We start from the raw sequence: 23,174 nt of genomic DNA, 5'->3' as shown, positions 1-23,174 counted from the left end.
AGATGATCATGCAAAATTTTTTAAAAGCCCTTTGTACTATTTGAAGAGGATTGAAACTCTTTTAAGCAAACCCCCATCAACAATAAAATAAAAGTCCAGTTTTCTTATGAATTGGCTAGTTCATGTGAGAGTGTTTTAGGTTTATTCAACGCGTCTTTGGACTTTCAACTACTTCCATTTTTATACTCGATTATGATCAACATATGCGAACAAAGCATACAAAATGTTTTAGCATATCAAACGGAAATTTACAGCTCTTTGAGTGAGTTGATTCGAATATCATTCAAGTATTTTGTGTCTGGTTTTTCAACATTCATGGCATACATCCACCAGCATTAACTACAATATTACACAATTAAATTTCCATATATATAAGTGATAAAATGGGATGAGTTAAATCCCATTTAAAACTTTGTTATCCTTATTTGTTTTTCGTTGGAGTCTCTTTTATAAATGTGATGGGGTCGTGCCAGTCCGTTTACAATACCATATTGGACGGATCCTCCATGTAGTCACGGAAGTGCTGCAGCCACCTGGCAGCAACTGCACCATCTACCACGCGATGATCAGCACTCAGGGTAACGGTCAGCATGTTGACCTCCTTGAAACTGAAATGGAAAAAGGATTTTAGATAGATTTAGAATATTATTTGGAGCATAAAGTTATAGAATATCACATAATAAAAAAAAATATTTACAGTTTTAAAGCTCCTCAATGTCAAAATACTATAACCTCGCTAAAAAAATAAATACAATTCATTTATGGAACTACAATGTATTAAAAAGAATGGATAATAAAGCTCTTAACTCTAAATAATATTTTTAATTACTTTCGTTTTAAACGTATTTGTGTTACAAATAAGATACATTTTGAATATCTCCAAGTCTATCGAGTGAATATTTATCATTTAGAAAAAAAACCAACATAATAGTAATTTTTTGATAAACTTTCATGGTTTTCAAAATATTATTTTTTTGACTAATTTTTTAATCTTACCCCTTGGGACTATCGGGATCCGCAACTAGCTGTTTCGTTGTGGTGCCAATAGCGAGGATGCACGATTGCGGGGGATTGATGACGGCAGCAAACTGGTTTACACCTACAAAAACATTAAAGTTAAATTAATACATTTAAATGCCTGACAATATATGTAAATAATTTCCCTACCGAACATGCCCAGGTTGGACACCGAAATGGTGCCGCCCTGGAATTCGTGGGGCTGCAGTTTGTTGTCGCGTGCCTTGGCTGCCAGCGCCTTGACATCCTTGGATATCTCCAGGACACCCTTGCGGTCGGCATTGAAGACAATCGGGGTGATCAGGCCCTTGTCTGTGGAGACGGCCACCGAGACATCGACATCGTCGTACTGCCGGATAACTGTGTTCATCCAGGCGGAGTTTGCTTCCGGAACCTTGAGACTGGCGATGGCCACTGCCTTGATGATGAAGTCGTTCACAGAGACGCGGGCGCCCTGTTTCTCGTACTTCTTGTTCACCTTCGCGCGGAACTTCAAGAGCTGCAAGTAATTAGTTTAAGACCCAGTTATTACTCAATTGTTTTAATACAATAAAAAATATATAACAAAATTGAGTTTCAAAGTCAAAATATCCTTTTGTAATTCGCATCTCTTCAAAATTATAAGTTAATATGATTTTAAATAAAAAAAAAACCTGAATTCATTTAGGTGAAAAATCTTCTTTTTTTTAATATCCTCGCAAAGTTTCGTACCTAAGTTTGAAATATAGTTGGTGTATTATAGAAAATAATCTTTCGATGTATAAATATATGTAAGAAACTTAATTTAATAAAATATTTAATAATCAAATTGCAAAAAAAGATTTTGACTGGCTCTTAGTAGATATTTGAATTTATCAAATATTTAAAAAAAAATGTAATAAGCAATAAAAAGATTTAAATCTAAAATTGGAAGCGATCACTCACCTTATCCACTTGGCATTGCACGGTGACGTAGTAGTGAGGCAGTTGGGTCTTGGACTCCAGTAGTCGCTTGGCGATCACAGCCCGCATGTTGGTCACCGGGATGTCCTCGAATCGAGCGCCGGCTGCCCTTGGAGCCTTGGCAGATGCCGCAGCAGCTGGCTTGGCTGCCGCAGACTGGCCTGCAAGATCACCAGATTTAATTGAGCCATGGACTCCACTGCCCTTGCCTGCACACAAAAGCCGCGGATTAGTAACAGAACAATTGGACTGGGGTCGATAAATGGAAAGGTAATGGGATTGCTTTGGATTGTGTGACATAAGAGTTCTGCACGCCAGAAACCAAATTATCTAGAAACCTTTAAAAAAATGTAACTAATAACATAATTCTACTATAATTCGATTGGAATAGATTTTGTTAAAAAAAATAAATAATGCTTATTTAAAGCTTGTTTAATAAAATGTAAACGTCGAAGGATTATGATTATGATTATTCTTGATCTTATGATATAAAAACATATCTTTTGAAAGTTTTAAAAATGTGGTCATTAATATTTCACCTTTGTAAAAGAAATAAATAATACATAAAATTCGTACATAAGGAATTTATGTAACTAAAATTTAGATTTAAAATTCATAAAAGAAATGATTAATATTTCAGTGATACTTTAAAGAGTCCAAAAAAAAAATTGGTAATCAAATTTCTGACTCTCACTATCTATCTCAATTGAAAACTAGACTGCGCATTGAAAAAACCGAAACATTTCCATGCACGGCTTTGGAATGCGATGGTTTTAGTCAGGCGGCGCATGCAGGACGAGATGGGACAGGATGAATAGAAGAGTGGGATTAGTTGGGATTGAACAACCTTGTAAACGCAGCTGTTGTGCCTCGGCTAGTCGCTTGGCCATCGGACTGGCATACACACGGCCTGTACCTGCTGCAGCTGGAGCAGCGGCTGGAGCTGGTATGGGAACGGCGGCTACTGGAGCCGCAGCAGCTGGTGGCGGTGGTGCTGCAGCTGCTGGCGCGGCTGGCGCGGCTGCCGGAGCAGCTGGTGGTGCGGCGGATCCGTCGTCCTTGAAATCAGCAAAGGCCGCTACGCTGCCCTGGTCGGGAACAATGATGCAAAGCAGCTGGCCGACGGGGACGTCCTTGGTGCCGCCCTGGATGAGGATCTTGGCCAGATAGCCCTCCTCGGGCGTCTCGAAGCCCATGGTGGCCTTGTCCGTCTCGATTTCACACAGCAGATCACCTGAAATTATGATTTTTATATATTTATTCACGGCATTCGGGCTGTGGAGAATCCGGCCTACCCACCTTCGTTGAGTTGGTCGCCCTCCTTCTTCTCCCAGCTGACAATCGATCCGCGCTCCATGGTGGGCGATAGGGCGGGCAGGGGCACCCTGAAGTGCTCCGGAAGGCTGGCATAGGCACGGGCAAAGTTGTAGCTCCATCCGGCCAAGGGTTGGCTAGTGGTAAGTTTGGACCTGTAAGATATTATAGGGGTTTTTGGTTTAGTTCCAAATAAGGGTACTTTTAAAACTAGGCCATTTAAACAATAATTTTGAAATAAATAATTATGATAAGGACATAAAAGGGAATTTAAATATTTAAATTATTGATTTCGATATAGCATTTATTTTAATTTTTTAATATAACGATCTTTTTGTAACCTAATAAACTCTGGAGTATTTTGAAAATAGAAAAGTAAAAATTTATATATTAGCGTGAGAAATAAATTACTTATATCTTGATTTATACACAAAAGAATGTCTTGTGCAACAGGTTATAGGAAAATATATACAAATAATGTTTGATTGTACAAATCAAATATTTTATTAAATAAAAGTAATATATTTTAAATTAAAGATTTCAATTTTTACTTAAGTTGGATTAATTTTAATGGTTTTACAAAAAATAACTTTTTAATTCATAACTGCATTTTATAAGTCTGAAATTAGCTAGTTTTGCAAATTTGATAAGATAGAACTAATTTTAACCATTTCGATGGGTTAATTTATGGCCGGTCAGCTGATAGTTTGTTGTTGTTTACGTACCCACACTTCCATACTAAATAAATAGGTGGTTCAATCCCACTCTCGCCAGATGTAAACAAAAGCCCCCAAAAAAAAGTGACCTATTAAATCATTAGACGGAATTTTCCAGCTTATCAGCCAGCCGAAACACTATCACGCGTCATGCGATATATAGAAACGTGTATATGACCTTGGCCATAAATCCAATCAGCAGGGAGGCACGCACAACACACGCAAAAATATATATAGATTGATGCTAAATACATGGACACGGGGCTGTCAATCATCGCCCCCTAAGCCCCCCAAAGCTGAACCCACATACAATCCCGCTGCAGCGTACGCATTTTGCAATATTACACAACCATTTCTAACCTCAACGAAAGAGGGGAGATATGAGGCCGAGTTTTTACCTTATACTTTGGAGATTCCGGGAGTTGATCAGCTGGCAGCTGAGGGCGCGCACTCCGATATTTCCGGCCGATCGGCGGATATAGGTGGCGTTATTCGATCGCAGGAGCACGGAGCGAAGGGCCCCAATTTCGTTTCGTGTTGTTGCAAGGGAGCGCAGCATTTTCGTCCTTTTTTCGTTAGTCTCCCCGTGAAATCCTGATCCAAATCCTACGTGGGTGGTTGTGGGTCTTTCGGCGGCACGTCGTTTGGAATTTTGTCTGGCAAAACGAGTCGAAAAACGGCAAACTCGAGAATTTACAAAATTGTTATGCCGATAACCTTAAGGAGGTCAGTGTGAACGCAACCGGAACGCCAAAAAATGCCACACACTTCTCGGCGCTTAAAAGCCAAAACATACTAGCCCAATATTCGAAATTAAAAATAAAAATGTACAATATGGATGACAAATTAGTCAAAGTACATATAATGGGGAAGCCCCACTTATAACAAATCAATTTTTCGATAAAATAATTTATTTTTGAAGGACCGCCACCAATTTTTTGGTCACACTTTTTTATCGCTTAGTACGAAGTTCAAATATCGATATACTATCGATTGTTGCTAATGTATTGTTCACACTGAGTGGAAATGCTTAAATTAAGAATAAGTTGTTACCAATGTAGCTTTCCCCAAGTGGATTACGTTCCTACTAAACGCTATATAACAACTCCAGTACGACGAAACAATAATACAAAAATCAAAACTAATATATAAATAAAATATTTTCAAGTTTTACGGTATGACCAAAATGAAAAGGCATTAGCTTTGAAAGTCGATTTTTTATGATTAATTTTAGGCAGTAAACAATCTATTTTTATACAAAAGCCCACAACCTGTTTGGAAATCTGAGCAGGGGGTCAAACGTGAGTAAGATTATAAGTTTATAGACTCTATACAAATTTGTGATATATTGATCCATTTATATTTTGCTAATTATTATAACAATTAATTTGGGAAACACCTAAACCTGCAATTTGTAATCCTGAAGTCTCAATTAAACCAAACTTCTTCTTTCGCAAATATAAAGCCCAATGACAAAACCAAAAATAACAAGTTACTAAAATTTTATATGTATATCAATAGGTTTTATGTTTTTGAATGACATTTTTTTTCATTGTTACTAAAAATAATTTTCGTAATATTTAAGACAGCTTTTGATTTTTCAAACTTAAATATGTTCTCCGGTTAACCGTCCAGACCCAGCGAAATATTAATAAAACATATTTTTAAGGCAATGTTCTTTAATCTAACTATATATATAAAATTACATATTTCAGTTACATTTCTTAAAAGTTTTTCTCATAAAAATAAATTTTTTAAAGTTATTAAAATTAAACACATCAATCTGTTTTATTTTAACTTTTGTAGGCTTTAACACACTTTTGTAGGACTTTTTCGTATGCAAATCGCCTCATATTGAGTGTACTTCAACATGTGCCGGGTTACTTGCCACACCAGAGCACCTGATGAAGTACAATAGACATGGGAGACAGTTGATACACAACACATGGGATTTGTTTCGAGGACTCGACTGAAAATGAAGATATATGTCTGGCACCACGCGCGCTACTTCAGGTACCTGACTGTATATGAAAACCAGCCCCGGTCACTGATTAGCGCGCAAGGTAGGAGACTTTTCAGTTGGGGAACATCATATGTACTGGAGCTGGAGTTGAAGATGTAGATAGCCAAGCCCAGTCAGGTTTTTTTTCCTTTTTTTTGTTTGCTGTTCCTGAGACAGATGTTTGGCCGCCTGGCAACAAAACTGCAGCAAATGGCGAACCCCTCCCCCTTTGTTTTTGGGGTGGGTGAGGGGTATGAGAGACGACCTTGTGCCTGGTATTTTAGGTCCCCGCTCTAGGGTTAACGATCTCTGAGAACTTTTGTAGTTGTACGCGCTGATGATGACGCCATGCGAATTTTATGCAATAACAATACCAAAATTAGTCATATGAGACTGGAGAACAGGAACCAGGGGCGTACCTCGTATCTAGAGTAGAATTTGTGGGGAACTATTTGATTTATAAAAAAAAATTATTGCAATTGAAAATGATATTTAAATTTTTTGATTGAAACTATGGGGTTGTAGTTGGTAATATTTGAGTTTGAGGTTTTATCATAATTTTCCTACCCCCTCTTTGGCGACGCATCTGACTGGAACTTGGAGTGCTAATGACCACATAGGACGTGACGTCATCTGTCGGCGAATTATTACATTTCATTCAGCAAATTCTCTTTTTGCCTGCGTTTTCGTCTGGCAGACCCTTGATATTCTATATTTGAAACGCTGTAAAGAGACAAGCAAAAAGAAATGAAAAGCCAAAGTAGAAGACGCAAAAAATGAGCATAAAAATGCGCGAGAAGAGGGAAGTTGCAAAAGAAAAAAAAAGAACCGGCGTTTTAAGCTCTCCCGTTCTCTCTCTCTGTTACTAACCGCAGCTACGTGCGTGATCACTCACACACACTCTAGTACACGGGGCATACACACACTGCTGAGACACACACGTGCCTTCCACACATTTGCGAATTCTCCTTAATCTTTGGCTGTGTGGGTATATACATTTTTGCAAAAGTATTTTTTAACTGCCTTTTCGGCTGTCTTCTTTTTTTACAACACGCTTCATAAACTTGCGATCGCCAACAGCTTTGGACTGTGAATAATGGCAAATTTCTGCGCCACAGCCGTTTATATATATGTATATGTATATATGTGCAGTATATAAATGAGCTGCCATTGCTTGGGTGGGGCATTCCTAACCTCAAAAACTGTCTTCGTTTATGTGTGTGTTGTGTCTCTGCCTTTCTGTCTGTAAGGTGTCTCTTTTCTCTTTTTCTGCAGCAAAAATGCAGCACATGCTTTTTTTTTCTAGCCAAGCCGATTTTTTGTTTTTGCCCTTAACCCTGAGAAAAAAAATGGAAGTCCCCTGCTAAAAATTCGATCACTAAATCATCACACACACACCCACAAATTGAGCTTTGTCTGGGTAAAAAAAATCTAAAATTAATATTTGAGCGACACAAAAAAAGTTCGCCACCAAATACAAAAAAAGCTACGTTTGTATGGGTTAATATGGAAATATGTAGAATCATGTGGTCGTCATTTGCGTCATTTTTTCTCGTAGTGTAGCGAAAAAAAGCTGCCTTGTGATATCAAAATGCTAAAAATAAGCGTCGCTCTTTTTCTGCTCGTCTCTTTTGTGTTTTTTTTTTATGTTCTTTAGTTCCTTTTGGTAGAAAAACCCAGAAGCTCCAGAAACCACGTTGAAGTATCGCCTTCTCTTTCGCTAGAATTTCACAATATGTTTCAGTTCCGTTCGGGATTTTTTTTAGCGAGTGTCAACTTCCGTTGCATTTTCCTTGGCTTTGCCTCACACACGCACACACACGCACAATCACACACACACGCGCGTTGACTAAGTTTTTAGTGAATATTATTTCTTAAATGCCTCCGCTCTCTTTTTCTCCCACGTTGCTGTCTCCCATTTGGTGCGAAACGAACGACTGTGCCAAAGCCCAGAAATTGTCTGGCCTTTTATTTTATACGGCTATGTGGCCCGGCCGATTCGATTGCGTTTTTCCTTGCCCACAGAGATAAACCGAAAGTCGGCGAAAAGGCCAAACAGCCGAAGAGAGAATGGCAAACCGCGTTTGCCGGCTGCGGGCGATCAAATGCTCGAAGTCTCCGTCAAATCAAGAGCCAAAAGCGCGAATTTTATTCGCAGACACCGCCGACGTCGACGTCGCCAGCGGCAGCGACTTCGGCAGAGGTGCTCTCTTTCGCCCCTGCTGTTGCCGTTTCTCTCGCACAGTGGCGCCGCCACCGAAACGAGGGGGGTGGCGCACAAAAGGGAGCTGTCGCTTCGCCGAGACGCTGCTGCTGCTTCCTGCTTCCTCTTCCTCACCCACATTCACATGCAACACTCACACACACAGAAGCTGCAAGTGCATATGGGGGTACAGTGGCCACTATATGCAGTGAAAAAAAGCTATAAAAGTTCTAAAAACTGGGTAAAGAAATGTTACATGTAATTAAGATTCTGAACTTTGGAATTCATTTCCACTTCCGAATTAAGTAACTAAGTAGAATGTTAAAAAAATATTAAATATAGTATGTGAGAATTTAAAGCACTACTGCTCCAAAATTACCAAATTTGGGTGAACACGTATGAAGAGTAAGAAGAAACATTGACCTTTGCTCACCTTACTAAATGGCTTAATTTAATTGGTATTTGAATTTGACTAAAAGAAAAGGAAATCAAATGTTATTTTTCCTTACAATTTTCAATTTACGCGGGTCATTTATTAACACAAGCTAGGAAATTGTTGTCATTTTTAAAATAAGTTAGCTTTATTGAATATCCACTGTATATACATTTCGCAGCCTTTATTCGAGTTCCTTTGTTATAAAACTGCACCACCATTACACAGACTGCAATATAAAGCTCGGCACAGTGGGTGGAACCGGTAGTTAAAACACATGTTATAACGCCACGCTTCATATTTAAGGATTATACAATCAACAAGGGTTTTTTAAATATTATTTGTAAATTCACAATATAATATTTAATATTATATCCCAATTATAATTGGGATGTCAGGAAATAAGTGAGATACAAATAACAAATAATGCTACTAGGTGCGGCTAATGTTGTTATCGACAATACTTATAAAAATGTATTTTAAGATTTTGCGGAAAGGAAAAACAAATAAATAATTTAATTTTCTAAAATGTATTTCTACAGATTAGTTTAATGTTAAATGTGCACACAAAATAAGCTTATCCAAAATCATGAGATATTTGTGTAGTAGAAGGTCTGACTAAGTTTTGATTTGGTCACAGTTTTTGTTTCTAAACCTTTTACTTCTTGGAATTATTTTTCTATGATGTTAACTTGAAACATATTCTGATACAACATGCTATTAAAAAAGTGTCGCAATTTTTGTATTATTGGCAACGAATTTGTCATAAGTTTATAGTAGTTCAGCTAGTTTATTTTGTTTTTGACTACAAATTATATTTATTTTTTTAGATTAATAAAATATGTTTCACTATATATGTAAGTTATTATACTGAGAAATACAACGACTCGGTGCTATAACGAAAATGGGGAAGTTATTTCTTCCTTTAATTGCTTTGTTAGGCTTCTTTTTTTTAATAATTAAAATTTTTGGCGTTTGTTGGAACTCATCGTTTTTATTTGGATCCAAAATGTTAAATTTTTAAGCCAACTTATAATATCCCACTGTGCTCTCTTTCTTTGCCTTCTGGAGCTGCTCTCTTTCCGTCTTTCTCTCTCAGGAGCTCTCTGTCGCTCTGTAACGCTGCTGCCCCCGTTGCATATGTATGCTTTTTGGCTGCACACCGCCACCCCCCGCCCCACTACTGCTGTCTGGTCTGCCCACCTCTCCCCATCCCCCCTTCCACCGCCCCTCTCACCTGTCTCTCTGGGCGAAGCGACAATGTCAATGCGCTCGTCTGTATGTGTATTTGGCCATGTTGCCACAAACACATACACTCTGTCCTCCTTGACTCACCTCTATTCCCCTTCTTCTTTCTCCTTTGGGCCTTTGGTTTCTCCATGATTCATCTTAATCTTAAGGCAAGACTTTGATCGTAAACCGAGTATATTTTTCTTATCTTTTTTTGTTTTTTTTTTTTTTGTTTTGAGAATTTCACTATGTAACTTATGTTCACTAATTATTACAATTCTTAACTACCAACAAGTACAGACACAGACACGTACAAATACTATAGGCTGGCCTTATGATCTACAAACGAATAATAAAAATTAAGATAAAGCTCCTAAAACACAATCCTTCAATCGTTGTAAATTTAAATATACCCATGGTTTAAAATATGTCTTTGCAATAATTACTTTACATTAAGGCAAATATCGGTTGAGATAAATGCAAATAATGATGATTGGACTACATGGTAATATTATTTATACTGCCTCTCTTGGTCACCAAAATGTAGGGTATTACTAAGATTGGCGAGGATTGAAGATTTGTCTATTAAGAAGTCTCTACCCAAAAATAAAATCTCAGAAATCAGGAATTCGGGGCCAAAGATTCGTCCTCGTCATCGGCGTCCGCAAAGCATGCTCTAGCATGCTTCCAACCACGTGGCTATGGAGATGCACTTGGTTGGACATTGATGAAAGGCTGCCATCTTAAACAGGAGTCGTCTATTTTGGGGAAGGTGCCTCTTCGTTTTACCCTCTCTTCGTACTCATCCAGGACATCCTAGGAAGAAGTAAGGATCAGCATGGGTAATCCATTGGAAATCTTAGAACATACCTGTTTTTTGAGGACTATGTGCTTCCCTTTCCAGTACTTCATCATGCCTAAAGCTTGAAGAGTGCTCACAATGTCGTATGAGTAGATCGCCATTTCCTTCAGATCAAAATATAAAAAGAGGAACGGTAAATTTTAATTAATTAATTTAATATAAATGATAAATAGTAAAACTTTATATTTTTTAGGAATATTTTATTTCGTTAATGACAATCACAAAAATTATGTTAAAAAAATGGTTTTGGCCACTTTTTAAGGCATATACATTTTATTTAAAAATAGTTCTTTTATCTCACACAGTTAACATAAATTGTATTTTAAATTAACAAAAAAATGTTATTTAATTTGTATGTCTTATGCAAATTTAACACCAGTTCAAAATCTTAATATGATTTAAAACAAAGTTTTACTTTTTATTTTGACTAACTGTTGTAGCTTTTTAACCAAATATCAATTTGAACTTACCTGTGAAACATCCTTAATGGTGAGCGTGTTTCCCGACCGATTGCACAGGTAGTCCAAAAGAACATCCTTCCAGTAAGAGCGGTACGAGATCAGGCCGAGATCGGATAAAGGTTTCTCCGGCGAGCCTATTTTTCCCTCCACACGGGTCAGCAGATAGCCTGCAAGTAATGCAGAAAAGGTACGGATGCGGGTTAAAAATAGACCCCGAGAAGTATGCTACAGATAGCAACGGCAAATAGGAGTTTTTCAAGTTCCGGCGTATTATTTATGGTGACCAACTTTGGTCCCGCCTCCTGCTTTGCCTGTGTGTGCGGGTGTTTCAGTGTGTGCGTGTTGTGTCTAGACAGGATTCCGCAAAGTATTCAAGGGGTACTTGCGGGGAGTGTGGGAAAGGGGGTCCCCATTTAAACATCGTTCTGGCGTACATTCAACCCAACGCCACAGTGTCACCCCGAAAGAACCCACCCCAAAAAAATTATATTCTGGATTCTAGAGCCGTCTGGCAGCAACAATTCCCGTCTCTAGATAACAACAACTACACAGAGAAGAAGCAAGAACTGCAACAACAATGAGTGCAAGCCAACTTAATTGACGAGGACGAGAGAGCGAGGACACAACACAAAATCCACTGAGGTAGGCTCGGAAAAAATCCGTTAGTAAAAGAGCGGTATGCTAAGAGGAGCAGCGGAAAAGAGGAGCAGAGCTAGAGGAGCACTAAGGACGTAGCTAGTTTAAGTTGTCAATACTATGCAACTTAAGGGGGGTTGAATTGCAAAAGCCACTTTTAAATTTGCCTTAGTTTTTGTTAGTTCATTTTCTTTTACTTTTTATTTTTAAAAATATTTTAGGCAATCTAAATAAAAATGTAATTTTAAGGACTATCCTTTGAAGAAGCAGTTGTGATTTAAATGTAACTATTTTGTAACTTAAAAAAATGTTTATAATTGTCAAAAATTATTTGAGTTTTAATCTTAAACTTCACATATACATTGTTTTGGATCTTCAAATAGAAATAGACTTTTTTTTAAGAAAAGCCTAAAAAAAAAACTTTGTATTGAAGTTTCATTTAATTTTTTCAACAAAAACAACCATTTTTTTTAAGATTATTTTTGTATCCTTTTTGTGGCACCCATGGCACCAGCTGTGAACGGAACGTAGGAGAGCAGCAGGACTCACTCAATGGCAGACAGCAGACACAGCTGAGGAAGCAAGAAAGAGAGAGCGAGAATGATAAGAGAGAAGGGAGCAGGAGAAGAATCCTGCTGACTGACTGGACGAGCGCAGGGTTGAACGCACACAAGCAAAGGCAAACGCAGAGCTTAGTTTTTTGCACGGCTGAGAACAGTGGAGCAAAAATGAATGAGCTTTTGAATGCACTTATAGCTATTTATTTATTAATTTATTTAAAACAAAATAAAATTAAGAACAAATTTATTTTAACTTCTGTTTAATTTTAATAGACAAGTTAGTACGACTCATTATTAGGATTAAGTGGAACTTCAATATTTAGTTTTGTCTGAGTTTTTAGATGTGACTGAAATAAATAAATAAAAAATATAAAGATGATCAGTTTTCATAAAAATTACGTATACGAAATGTATGCCAGTTAGATTTTACTTTCACGCAGTGCTGTTGCTATCGTTCAAATAAATGTCAAAATGTAGAAAGTAAGAGAATCTTTTTTTCTTTTTTTTGAAAGTATCACCAAGTCTGCACCACTTGGATAATAAAAAATAATAATCAGGACAACAGTACGAATGAGTGATAAGCTTTAAGTGCCAGTGCTCATTTTTGTAATAAATATCTTCTGGTATGCCTTAAATGCACCAATGCGCACATTATAGGGGGGAAGGAGTAGGATTCTACTATTAATTGACAGTTTACAAAAAATTTTTACATTGGGCTTTATCAAAAGGTAAGATGAACACTAGTATGAAGTATTAGAATCCTTTAAACAAGATATTATCTGACACTGTGCGCAGTTTTATGCATTTCGAGGGGGCAGCCCCTTGTCCTGCTCCTGCCGCGACTTCTGGCCACAAGAGGGCGTTTTCGGGTGGCACTTTGATTTCTTTGTGCCGCACTTCGTCTCGCTCCTTTCCCTCTTCCTCTTTTTCGCCGCGATAAATCTATGAGCGGCGAGACGGGAAAGCGAACGAAAAAGAAGAAGTGTGAGTGGAAACGTCGAGACGACTTTATCGATCCATTTTGATTCGCACATTTGTCTTCTCGCTCGCACTCGCCGCTGACGCAGCACAATTGTTGTTGCATACCCACAGGCGTTGCAAACGAACAGTAATGAGTTAAAGAATGAAAATCTACGCTAAAATGTGCAAACGAGTACGGCGACGTCGACTTTAACTCAAATTAGCAAGGCTCTAATTATTATTTCTATGCATTTTTTCTTGCTTTTTGTGTGTGGAAAGCAGTGAGTAATGAGCAGCGAGAGAGCGAAACAAAGAGAGAGAGTAACCGTTACTCGCTCTTTTGTTCGCCAAAGAGGACGACGCCCTTTCATTGTGACCTGTCCTGACCTTTGTTGTCTGCCGCCAACAGTTGTTGTTTTTTTTGCTCTTCTGGTGTTGTTGTGTCTGCTAAATTGTAGCTACAGTCCAACTTCTATAACTCGGACTATAAATATTTAGCTTAAAAGTTCAAAATTAAGTTTTCATAAGAAAGATATACAACTATTATTTGAAACTACAAGCACGAAAATTTCAGGGAAATAAAAACATTGTATACATTTACTTATATTTTTATTTCTTCTAATCAGGTTTATTTAAATTCTCTAACTGCCTAACTTAACAAATTAGTTCAACGCTTAATAATTGAATTTGTAGTTCGAAGTTGATGTTCAAGAAGTTAAATGTTTTGTAAAACTTAAAACAAAAATAAGATTAAAAAGTTTATAATGAAAGTTTCAGTTAAAGACTCACGACTGTAGTCTTTGTGCTTCTGTGGGACCTCAAAAAGTTTAAGCGGCACGTTTCGTATATTTTTGGCAACTTGGTTGTGGGTTTTTAGAAAGTTTCATTAATTAATGCAGTAGGTGGCAACCCTTGCGCACCCCTTTAAGTTTGGCCTCCTCATTTGCATTTTGCGTGCTGCATTTATTACACCTGGACATAAATGCTCTATGACCATCTCGCTCTTACACACATGGTTAGTAATGTTTGATTTTTGGAATGTCTGGTGGGTTAAGTTAGCCCCTGTCTGTCTGCAAGTATTCCTCCAACCTGCCGTGTTCAAAATAACCAATTCCAGTTAATGATGACGAAAATTATCTGCAAACCGGCTTGGTCGCTCATACATACAACAATATAAATATTAACTAGAAAACGACTTAAAGAAGAGGTACATTAAATGTTTTTAACGTCTGTAGAGTTCAAAAGCAAAGAAGTTAGGAATCTGTGAAAAATCCAAATTATTTAAAACTAATAAAATAAAATGAGCCGGTAAAACTCTTTGAGGTTGGAGAATTTTAACAGAAAATTTGGATGGTCTTACAAAAATTTGTCCTTGCTTGGTTTTAACCGAAACAATATATTTTTAATTAATTTTTTAATAAAAAATTTTCAAATTTGGTTTAATAATTAAGAGGATAATTAATTTAAGCTTATACAGTTAATTAGGTTTATTCTCAGAGGTCGTTTATATAGCAATTTTGTCTTTAACATTATCGCTTGAAACCCTTATTTCAATATTGAATCTAATAAAACAGAAATCAAGTTAAACTAGTTTTAACAATTTGTAATAGTATAAACGATCTAGCATATTCTAAGCCACATACAATGATTGGCAGAACATAAGTCTAGACATTTAAGCTAACTTTTATAAGCGTATTGTAATAAACTAGATTTTCTTAAGATAGATTAGATTAATCAATTATTTTCTGTGCAGCTTACTCGTTCTCTCAGTAGCTCTTTCTTTCTCTCTCTGACCATTACGCTTTCTGCCGGCCGGCACTTGGTTTTGTATCTGTGTGTGTGTTTGTGTCTGTGTAAGGTCAATGTCGTTTCGCTCACTCTTTCGTTCGTTCATTACCGCCCCAAGCCCCCCTTTTGCCCACACCCAAGCCTGTGCATGTATTGACATTACATAGACATCGCCTCTGCCGACGTCGCTGCCGGCGACTACGCCATTGCAAATGTAAATGTATGACTCAAGACTCTCTTTGTCTTTTCAGCTCCCTAATCCAAACCACTCTTTTTTTTTTAATAATTTTGTACTTAGTTCATTTTTTTTCGGATTGTGTCTGTGTTTTTTATTGTCTTGTCTGTGGGCTCGGATTAATTTTAAACAATTTTAGTTGCAGCCACTAAAAATTACTTATCCACCTGTGTGTGTCTACGTTTAATTGATGCAGAAATTGCATGTTCTGCGCCTGAAAAAGAAGTGGAGGAAAAACTGCAATTGGAAAGCTAAGCCGAAGTCTCCTTCATGTTTGGTTTTTCTCATGCAATGATGATTATATTTCACACACCTGAACACCACACACACATATACCAATGACTCAGCTGAAGAAGAAGAGGAACAAAGATTCAATAAATCCAAGAAATTTTTGTGTCCAATATACTTTTCGCTAACAAGCCTCATTAAAACTTAATTTCATTGGAATCCCAGTTACTTATTTGGATCACTTTAATGTTTCAGTTTCACAGAAAAAATAACTCCCTGAAGGCCAATCAGTCGTTATTAAACAGCCCTTTTGATTGGTTCAAGATTACAATAAGGATTTTAAATATGGTTAATTTTAAATGATATTATTTATTGGAATTGCTTCATCCATGCAATACAATTACCAAATATAACATCAACAGTTTGCTTTCGTGCTAAAAAAATTTAAAAAATATATTTTAGGTCTATCGCAAATCCTAACTGTGTATGACTGGATATGGACGATCGGAATTTTCAATATTTGTTTAACATAACATTAACATGTAAAACCCGCATAGGAGAATGATTTTTTAAAGCTTATTGTTTTTTGGTTTCTACGATAAATTTTCCGATTGAGTTCAGTTGCAGTTTTAAGAAATTTTCTTTACTGTTTTTGAAATAAATGATTAACTTGATTAATTAATTCCATATAAACAATTTTTTTGTTTGCGTTGTTATTGGTGAAAGAAAATGGGAATAACAAACTCAAAAAAATAGACATAACTATTCATTTTTTTCAAACTACGTATATTTAAGTTACATTAATGGATTCTTACATATATATACACTGATCATAGATCACGATAATGTTCGTTAAATTCTCAATAAAAAATAAAAGAAACCCATTAAACTTAAATTCATGTTTAACAACGAGTCTAGCAAATATTTATAATGTGTAATTAAAATGTCACAAATAACGAAGAAGACGAAATAAGGACTGTAAAACAGTCCATTAAAATGGTTTATAAGGTGTGATGTGACCTTTAGTTTAAAAATTTTGTAAGGTCCAAAATTTTGTACTTACTGAAATCGATGAGTAATCTCCCGTAACCTTTTCTCTGATATGGCGGCAATGTTAAAATACACGAAACATTGTAAAACGAATTCTTCTCCTGCAGAAAGGGAATATGCTGCAAAGATAAGAGGAAAGCGTTGAAAATGATTAAATAATGCAGAAATACAAAATAGGTCCAGATAAAGCATTTCGCTAATCCAGGTAAAAGTAACTAAAGATTATGCTTACTTATTGTTGAAATTGAATCAATTACAAATATTTAAGAACAATGGCAGACGGAAATGGAGTGGGAAAGTCAGTCGGTGAGTTGGGTGAATCCGCAAAGGGTATAAGGGGAAAACTCGAGAGTTGGGCGATCAGACAGACATTTTCCAGACAAAAGAAGAGGGGAAATGGGCGCTTTTGCAAGTGGTATAGATGATGGCAACATTCATCTGTCGCTTTTGGCTTTTTTCGGCAGTTCAATGACCAGCAAAATTAAATGAATCGATAGACAGTCAGCACAAGAGACACTCGAAGAGAGAGAGTGAGAGAGAGAGAGATAGATGGCTGCAGGCAGAAGGACAGAGATGGCCAAAATATAGCGAGAGAACTGTGCGTAAATATGTAAACATACGCATATAGCTGCTGCAGGAACAGGACGAGAAATACCAACTGGGGGATCGGGATATATACGCAAGCCAGACTGGCTCGTACATGGATATAGTATGGCCATGCCAAGCCCTCTCCTCTTCTCATGGTCATTGCCAAAAAAACAATCCCATGGAGAATGCACAGAGCAAAATTATCACCATATCGATGATAATTAATTCCTTTTAAAATTGTTTTAAAACATGTACAACACTATGCTACGCAAGATGAAAAGCTATTATTTAAGGGATCATAAATAAATGATCTAAATAATACTAAATACTCCTAAAAGAACTTCAAACCTTATTTTTAGATGTGGTGAACAATATTTTATAATTATCCTTTCATTAAACTACATATTTTATGTTAAAAATGCAGCCAAATTCAATGCACTCCAGATAAGAATATAAAATAAAGAAAATACAGTTTATTAATCTTTTAAATCCAAATTTTACTTGTACCTGATTATTTCATTAAAATTACAAAAATTACATTAAAAACTTTAAGTCTCAATAAGAAGGGTTTAAAATAATCATTTTTTATTTCCTGTGTGGGATCTGGAATCTGGCAACATTTCGGAAATTCATTTATATGTACACTGCGGGTTTTTCATTTTGATTTTCCCTTTGTAGTACGCCTGGTTTTTGTTTTCTGAGGTCTGTTTTTTTTTTTTTGGTTTTTTGGTTTTTGCTCGTTTTTCTTTTGTCTGCCTTGATGTCTGGGAACGCAACCACATAGCAGCGGAGTAGTCCCCGTTTTTCCCAATCTGATCCCCCGGTAACCCCCAGATCCCTCATGCCGAATTCTCCTTGGCCCGGGCAACCGCTGTTTTTGTGGAGCAGGCGCAGACGCAGACGCAGAAATTCCCGGACCCGGCCCAGAGGTGCACGACCTCAATCGTGTCCAACGCACAGTACAACCCACAGCACAGCATCCGAGCACCGGAGTGGAGTGCCCTGACTCCCATTCCCAGTCCGACTCCCTTCTCCAATCCTCGATGTCTGGCTGCTGTCTGGACCCCGTTTTCGAGTCGTCGAGTTGGAGGTTAACTGCGGCACAAAGGATTGCCGAAAATTATCACTGTCGAATAAAAAGGGGTAGGGTCCTCACTCGAGTTTACACGCAGTCTTGTTTGGAAATGCAGTTTCGTGATTTGGGGAGTAGCATAAAATGATTTAATTCGTACAATGACTAGTCAATTCACGAATGATTTTTCAAATTGGGTTAATGTTCATATTTTGTTTGATCTAAAGATGACTTCTTCAACCGAAATATCCCCAAATTAAACAATGTTTTATAATTCCTTTTAAATTATATTACTAAATGTTAAATGTTCCTACAAAAATAATACATAAAACATAAATTACAGCAAATATTTTTGTCTCTATTTAAAAAAAGTAAAATTTGGAGCGGTTTTATTTGGGGGAATTTAAAACCAAATAAAACTCAAAAGAAATTAAATATTCTCAAATTCAGCAATTTTGGTCATCTTTCCAATTCATACATAAATGTACCTACTACCTAATTATATTAAATATCAGTTTAATTACTTTCGACGTAACTAGTATTTCATATTTTTCCACTACTATTATATTTGAAAATGGGTTTAAATTTCTCCTTTTGTTAACATGTCCTTTTTTTTCTAAATTATTTCAGGGACTTGTACCAACAAAGCTAAATTCGTGTTTAGGTAGTAACGAACTTATGAATGCCGCTAGCAGGAACGTAGTAAATATATGTAAACTTGTAGTATGTGTAGAAACTCCCAAAATTCTGACTGACTCGGGATGCTGCGCCAGCGTTTCGAGTGGTCACAAAAGGAGTTGCAAAGAGGGGCAGCATCAGCAGGAGAATCGGGAGGAACAGAGGCAGGAGCAGCTGCAGCATCCGCATCAGCATCAGCACCAGCCAACGACATGCGCAATTTGTAACACAAACCCAGTCTCTGCCAGCGCCCCAAAACTTTCTGCATTCTGCAGTAAAACTGCAAAAACGGAAGGTGGGTTCCCGAAACCCGGTAATGTATATCCCCGTACCCGTAGCACATTCCGTATATTCAGTGGGAGGTCAAGAAACCGTGGCTGCTTTATGAAGCCAGGGGAAATGACTCTCTCTCTCTCTCTCTCTCGTTTTCTCTGCCTGTTTCTCTCTGTCTGTTGCTTATTTACCCGAAAACGTTGACAGAAAAATAAATAATAGGAAAAAAAGGAAAAATCATCTGGTTTTGGTGGGCATGGTCAAGGCAGGGCGACTGTCTGGATCTGAATACAAGCATATAGTCTGGTATTCGCCTGGTACATATGTATGTACCGTACATGGGCTGTGGCTGCCTTTCGGAGTCTGGGATTGGGATGCTGGCTTCTATATTCCTCGCATCTCTATTCCGGCTCCCGACATAAAGGAATCATAAAACTATAAAATGTTATTATTCAATTTTATGCTGGGAAATGAGCATACAAGTTCGGGAATATTCTTGTGCATGATGGAGGCGTGACTATCCAAATTATAAGCAATTAGGAATCGAAATCATCAGAATGGGATAAAGTTTTCTGGCTTTGATTGCAGTTTGCTTTAGAAACTTCAGAAGAATGATTAGGGGATTGAAATTTAAATATGGCTGTTAAGTCGTTAGTAATTAGTATTAAACTGAATAAACAAGCACTAATATTGTATTTAGGCACTTTAGGAGTTAATTAATTTTCAAGAACTTTCTAGTTCGATTTAAATTCTCTAGCATTAACTAAAAAAGTAATCAAAAGTTTTTTAAATATTTTGCATTCTTTTTAAATTTCAAAGCCATTTTAATAAAACAATAATAACTTATTGATAAAATGTATTTTAGTCCTGAAAACTTGATATTAAATAATTTGTATGGTATGATCAAATTAATTTATCTATTACTATCAAACCCTCAGCTTTCCATTATGCCTTCAATTAAAACACATTTTAATCAAAATCATATAGTTACTTACAACAATAGTTTAATTAAAGAGTTTTCCTTTACTTACCTTGCTAAAATAACCGACAATATGGCATCCATCCACATCCGCCAGCGTCATGATGTAAAAAAGGAAGGGCTCCACATCGTAGTAGAGCGTTTTGTGATCCAGGAAGAACTTGGCCAGCAGACACAGATGCTGGCAATATTGCTTGTAACGCTTCCCATCCACCTGCCACACCTGTAATTTGCCCTTGCGGTATATCTCATCGCCCGGCGGATGCCGCCAGACGCACTTCTCGGCGTGCCGCTTGATGCCCGTCTCCGATTTTTGATAGCGCAGGCAGAACTCGCAGATGTACATTTTGGGCAGGCGGGCAGCATCGTCCGGATAAGGTGATTGGTACCACACCTTCATCTTGTACTTGCCCATGCTGATATATCTGTGGTTTTTCAAAAGGTTGTAAATACGTCTTAAAGATTTTCTCATGTATCAAGAAACCTACTTGATTCCCTTTCCCACAGGCAGGTCCTTAAGTTCGTCTTCTATCCTCTCAGAGGCCTGAGCTTGCGCTTCCCGGAACAATTGCAAATCGTAGTCGGGCACCAGGCCGGACAGATTCGGTTCACGATCCTCGTCCGTGACGTCTTTTTCCAGCTTAACCTGGGGAGTCACAAACGGAATAAGTAATCGCCAAGTTAAATATGATTTTTTTAATTTTAAAAATAATTAAAATTTGTAATATGTTAGGCAGCTAAAATGTGGCTTTAAAAATCTCCTAATATTTTGAATGCCTTCTGTTTCTGGTTTTACAATGTTTCTGAATATATAAAAGAAAACTTTCAGTCATTGTCATAAAAATTAATGAATTGTAAACTTATGTATTACCTTCGAGTCTAGAAAATTGTTATTGGCAGGCCTAAAGTTAGCCCTGGACTCGCGAATCTTGGCCAGAAATTCACGCTGCTCGGGCGAGAGGGTCTTGAGATTGGTGTGCTGATTACCCGGTGCCGTCACAATATTCACGGGCATCTTAAGGCGCTGTTCATTGCGCAGTTTTCTTTCATTAGCCCGCTCTTTGCACTCGGAGGCGGACATGTTGTGGTAAATGGGACACGCCTCCGGCAGGAAGTGTTTGTCCAAATTGCCACTCAAGTGTCCGGATGAGTCGCACCCCTCGATAGGACACTTCTTCTCCGTCTGGGTTATTGGTGAGACGGGTCGAGATTTAATCGAGCTCAGGACTCCACTGCTAATTCCAATGGATTCTCTTTTCACTTTGCTTTTGGTGGCGTTTAAATTCGAGGGTGCTGGCTTTTTGGCGGGACTTTTGGAGATTGGAATTTTGTCATCATCTAGATCTCCATCTGATTCGGAATCGGAGTCCTGTTTGGGCTGCTGTTTGGTCCTTCGCATGCTGAGCGATCGCGTCAGTTTCCTCATGGGATTGGCCTTGTCTTTTCGCTCCTCTTCGCTGTCAGAATTCTGGATTTTTGGTGCTCCGGCTCGTTTGCCTGTAAAATAATGACAATAAGTATATGTCAAGCTTAAAAATATTTAATGGAAATTCCATTAACTAAATTGAAATTAAAATGTTTAAGAAATTAACTTTATAAATATACTATAAATAGTGACTTACAAAACTATTCATTGTCTAATTTTTAATGAATACTTTTAGTTATTTAATCACTTCTTGTAAACATTAATTTAATAATAGATAAGTCAATGTATTTAAAAGGGCAGATTAACATCCCTTTTACTACTACTAGATTTGATAAATCTAGTTACTTAAAAGTACGATTTTTCTATGACATCTGCAGACCTTGTTTACCTTTGGCTGCTCCTTTCACTGGCTGCGAGCTGTAGGAATTGCTGGAATCAGTGCCCTCCGAGTCGCTTCCTGAGCTGGAATCATCGCCCGAATTTGAGGCACTTTCGGAGCCCGAACTTCCGTCACTGCTGATCACGGGTCCTCCTCCGTTTTTCTTTGCTGGCGGCAGTTTGCCTCTGATTTGTTTTGACCTCACCGCGCTGGCCATTTTCAGGGGAACTTTGCGACCGTTCTTTACAATTTTCATTGAGTCATCCGTGCTGTTGGATGAGGAGGATAGCGAGGGTCGCTTGCCTTCGCCATTCTCCAGGGATCGATTGTTGTTGTTGTTGTTTGTTGTCGCTCGCTGGGGCGGATTGCTGGGTTTGTTGGCTGGATTGCTGCTGGATGGTTGCTTGTTGCCGGAAGCAGGAGGTTTTCTTTTGGCCGCCGTGGCGGCAGCAGCCGCTGTGACCGTGGAACTGCCCAGGGAACGGGCATTCTTCTTGGCCGGCGGCGCTGAGTCCCCGTCCTCATCCTCCTCCTCGTCGTCGTCGCTGGAGAGTCTACTTTTCGCCGGATTGGTCACTTTTCTGCTTGAGGATGCTGCATTTGCCTTGGACTTCTCCTCCGCCGCCGGAGGAGCTGGCTTTTTTCTCGGTGCATTTCCGGAACTCGTTTGTTGTTGTGTTTGCGTCTGCGGTTTCGACGAGGAGTTCGCGGATGGCTTCTCCTCCGGCGTCGCACTGCTAGAATCCGTGTCCGAACTGCTGCCCGTCTCCGAACAGCTGGTGGATCCGCTGGTGGAGGAGCTGCCCGATTCCGAGCTGCTGCTGCCGGACTCCAAGGCCATTTTTGGAGCGCACAAAAAGCTGATCAATTTTCGTACACAAAAATGTCTTGTTCTTTTTATTGTTTTGATTAGAGTGACCAGAGGTGGGTTGCAATACTTAACCACCGAAATTGGCGTGAGTAATCGATAGTTATACCGTTAACCTTTGGCTAGAGATGTGCAGAAAATGTATTAATCAAAGTAAACATCGTAAGACACTTGTTTTTTTTTTAATATTCAAAACTATTAGATCTCAAACAGCTAATTTTTAAAAAAATGAAGTGATTGCAATAATTTTTTATTTTTAATTTTATTAAAAAAT

General features: G+C 37.9%; 2 protein-coding genes across 4 annotated transcripts; both read right to left on the bottom strand.

The window, feature by feature from the left end:
- Positions 1 to 99: 99 nt before the first annotated feature.
- On the bottom strand, positions 100 to 4,772 carry LOC108138299 (dihydrolipoyllysine-residue acetyltransferase component of pyruvate dehydrogenase complex, mitochondrial). Of its 2 annotated transcripts, none has more exons than XM_017260455.2 (7): positions 4,388 to 4,772; positions 3,259 to 3,428; positions 2,807 to 3,193; positions 1,942 to 2,120; positions 1,168 to 1,516; positions 997 to 1,099; positions 100 to 608 (listed from the first exon to the last, which is right to left on the bottom strand). In XM_017260455.2, exons 1-7 carry the CDS (start codon positions 4,546 to 4,548, stop codon positions 479 to 481), a joined length of 1,479 nt encoding a protein of 492 aa, XP_017115944.1. In that variant the 5' UTR covers positions 4,549 to 4,772; the 3' UTR covers positions 100 to 478. The 2 variants fall into 2 exon arrangements, with proteins under 2 accessions (XP_017115944.1, XP_017115943.1); XM_017260454.2 differs by having other exon boundaries at positions 1,942 to 2,168; positions 4,388 to 4,770.
- A 5,283-nt stretch (positions 4,773 to 10,055) lies between these two features.
- Positions 10,056 to 22,946, bottom strand: LOC108138317 (histone acetyltransferase KAT7). 2 transcript variants are annotated; one of them, XM_017260475.2, is made up of 8 exons: positions 22,033 to 22,946; positions 21,099 to 21,724; positions 20,716 to 20,873; positions 20,280 to 20,652; positions 16,651 to 16,756; positions 11,190 to 11,347; positions 10,728 to 10,823; positions 10,056 to 10,673 (listed from the first exon to the last, which is right to left on the bottom strand). In XM_017260475.2, the coding sequence occupies exons 1-8, from the start codon at positions 22,871 to 22,873 to the stop codon at positions 10,557 to 10,559; spliced, it is 2,475 nt and encodes an 824-aa protein (XP_017115964.1). In that variant the 5' UTR covers positions 22,874 to 22,946; the 3' UTR covers positions 10,056 to 10,556. The 2 variants fall into 2 exon arrangements, with proteins under 2 accessions (XP_017115964.1, XP_017115965.1); XM_017260476.2 differs by having other exon boundaries at positions 10,060 to 10,673; positions 22,042 to 22,946.
- Positions 22,947 to 23,174: the final 228 nt, after the last annotated feature.

The sequence above is a fragment of the Drosophila elegans genome, unplaced genomic scaffold (genome assembly GCF_018152505.1).
Source record: "Drosophila elegans isolate 14027-0461.03 unplaced genomic scaffold, ASM1815250v1 contig_814, whole genome shotgun sequence".
NCBI classification, from domain to species: domain Eukaryota; kingdom Metazoa; phylum Arthropoda; class Insecta; order Diptera; family Drosophilidae; genus Drosophila; species Drosophila elegans.
Note: the sequence above shows the minus strand (reverse complement) of the source record. Positions and strands in the feature narration are given on the sequence as shown.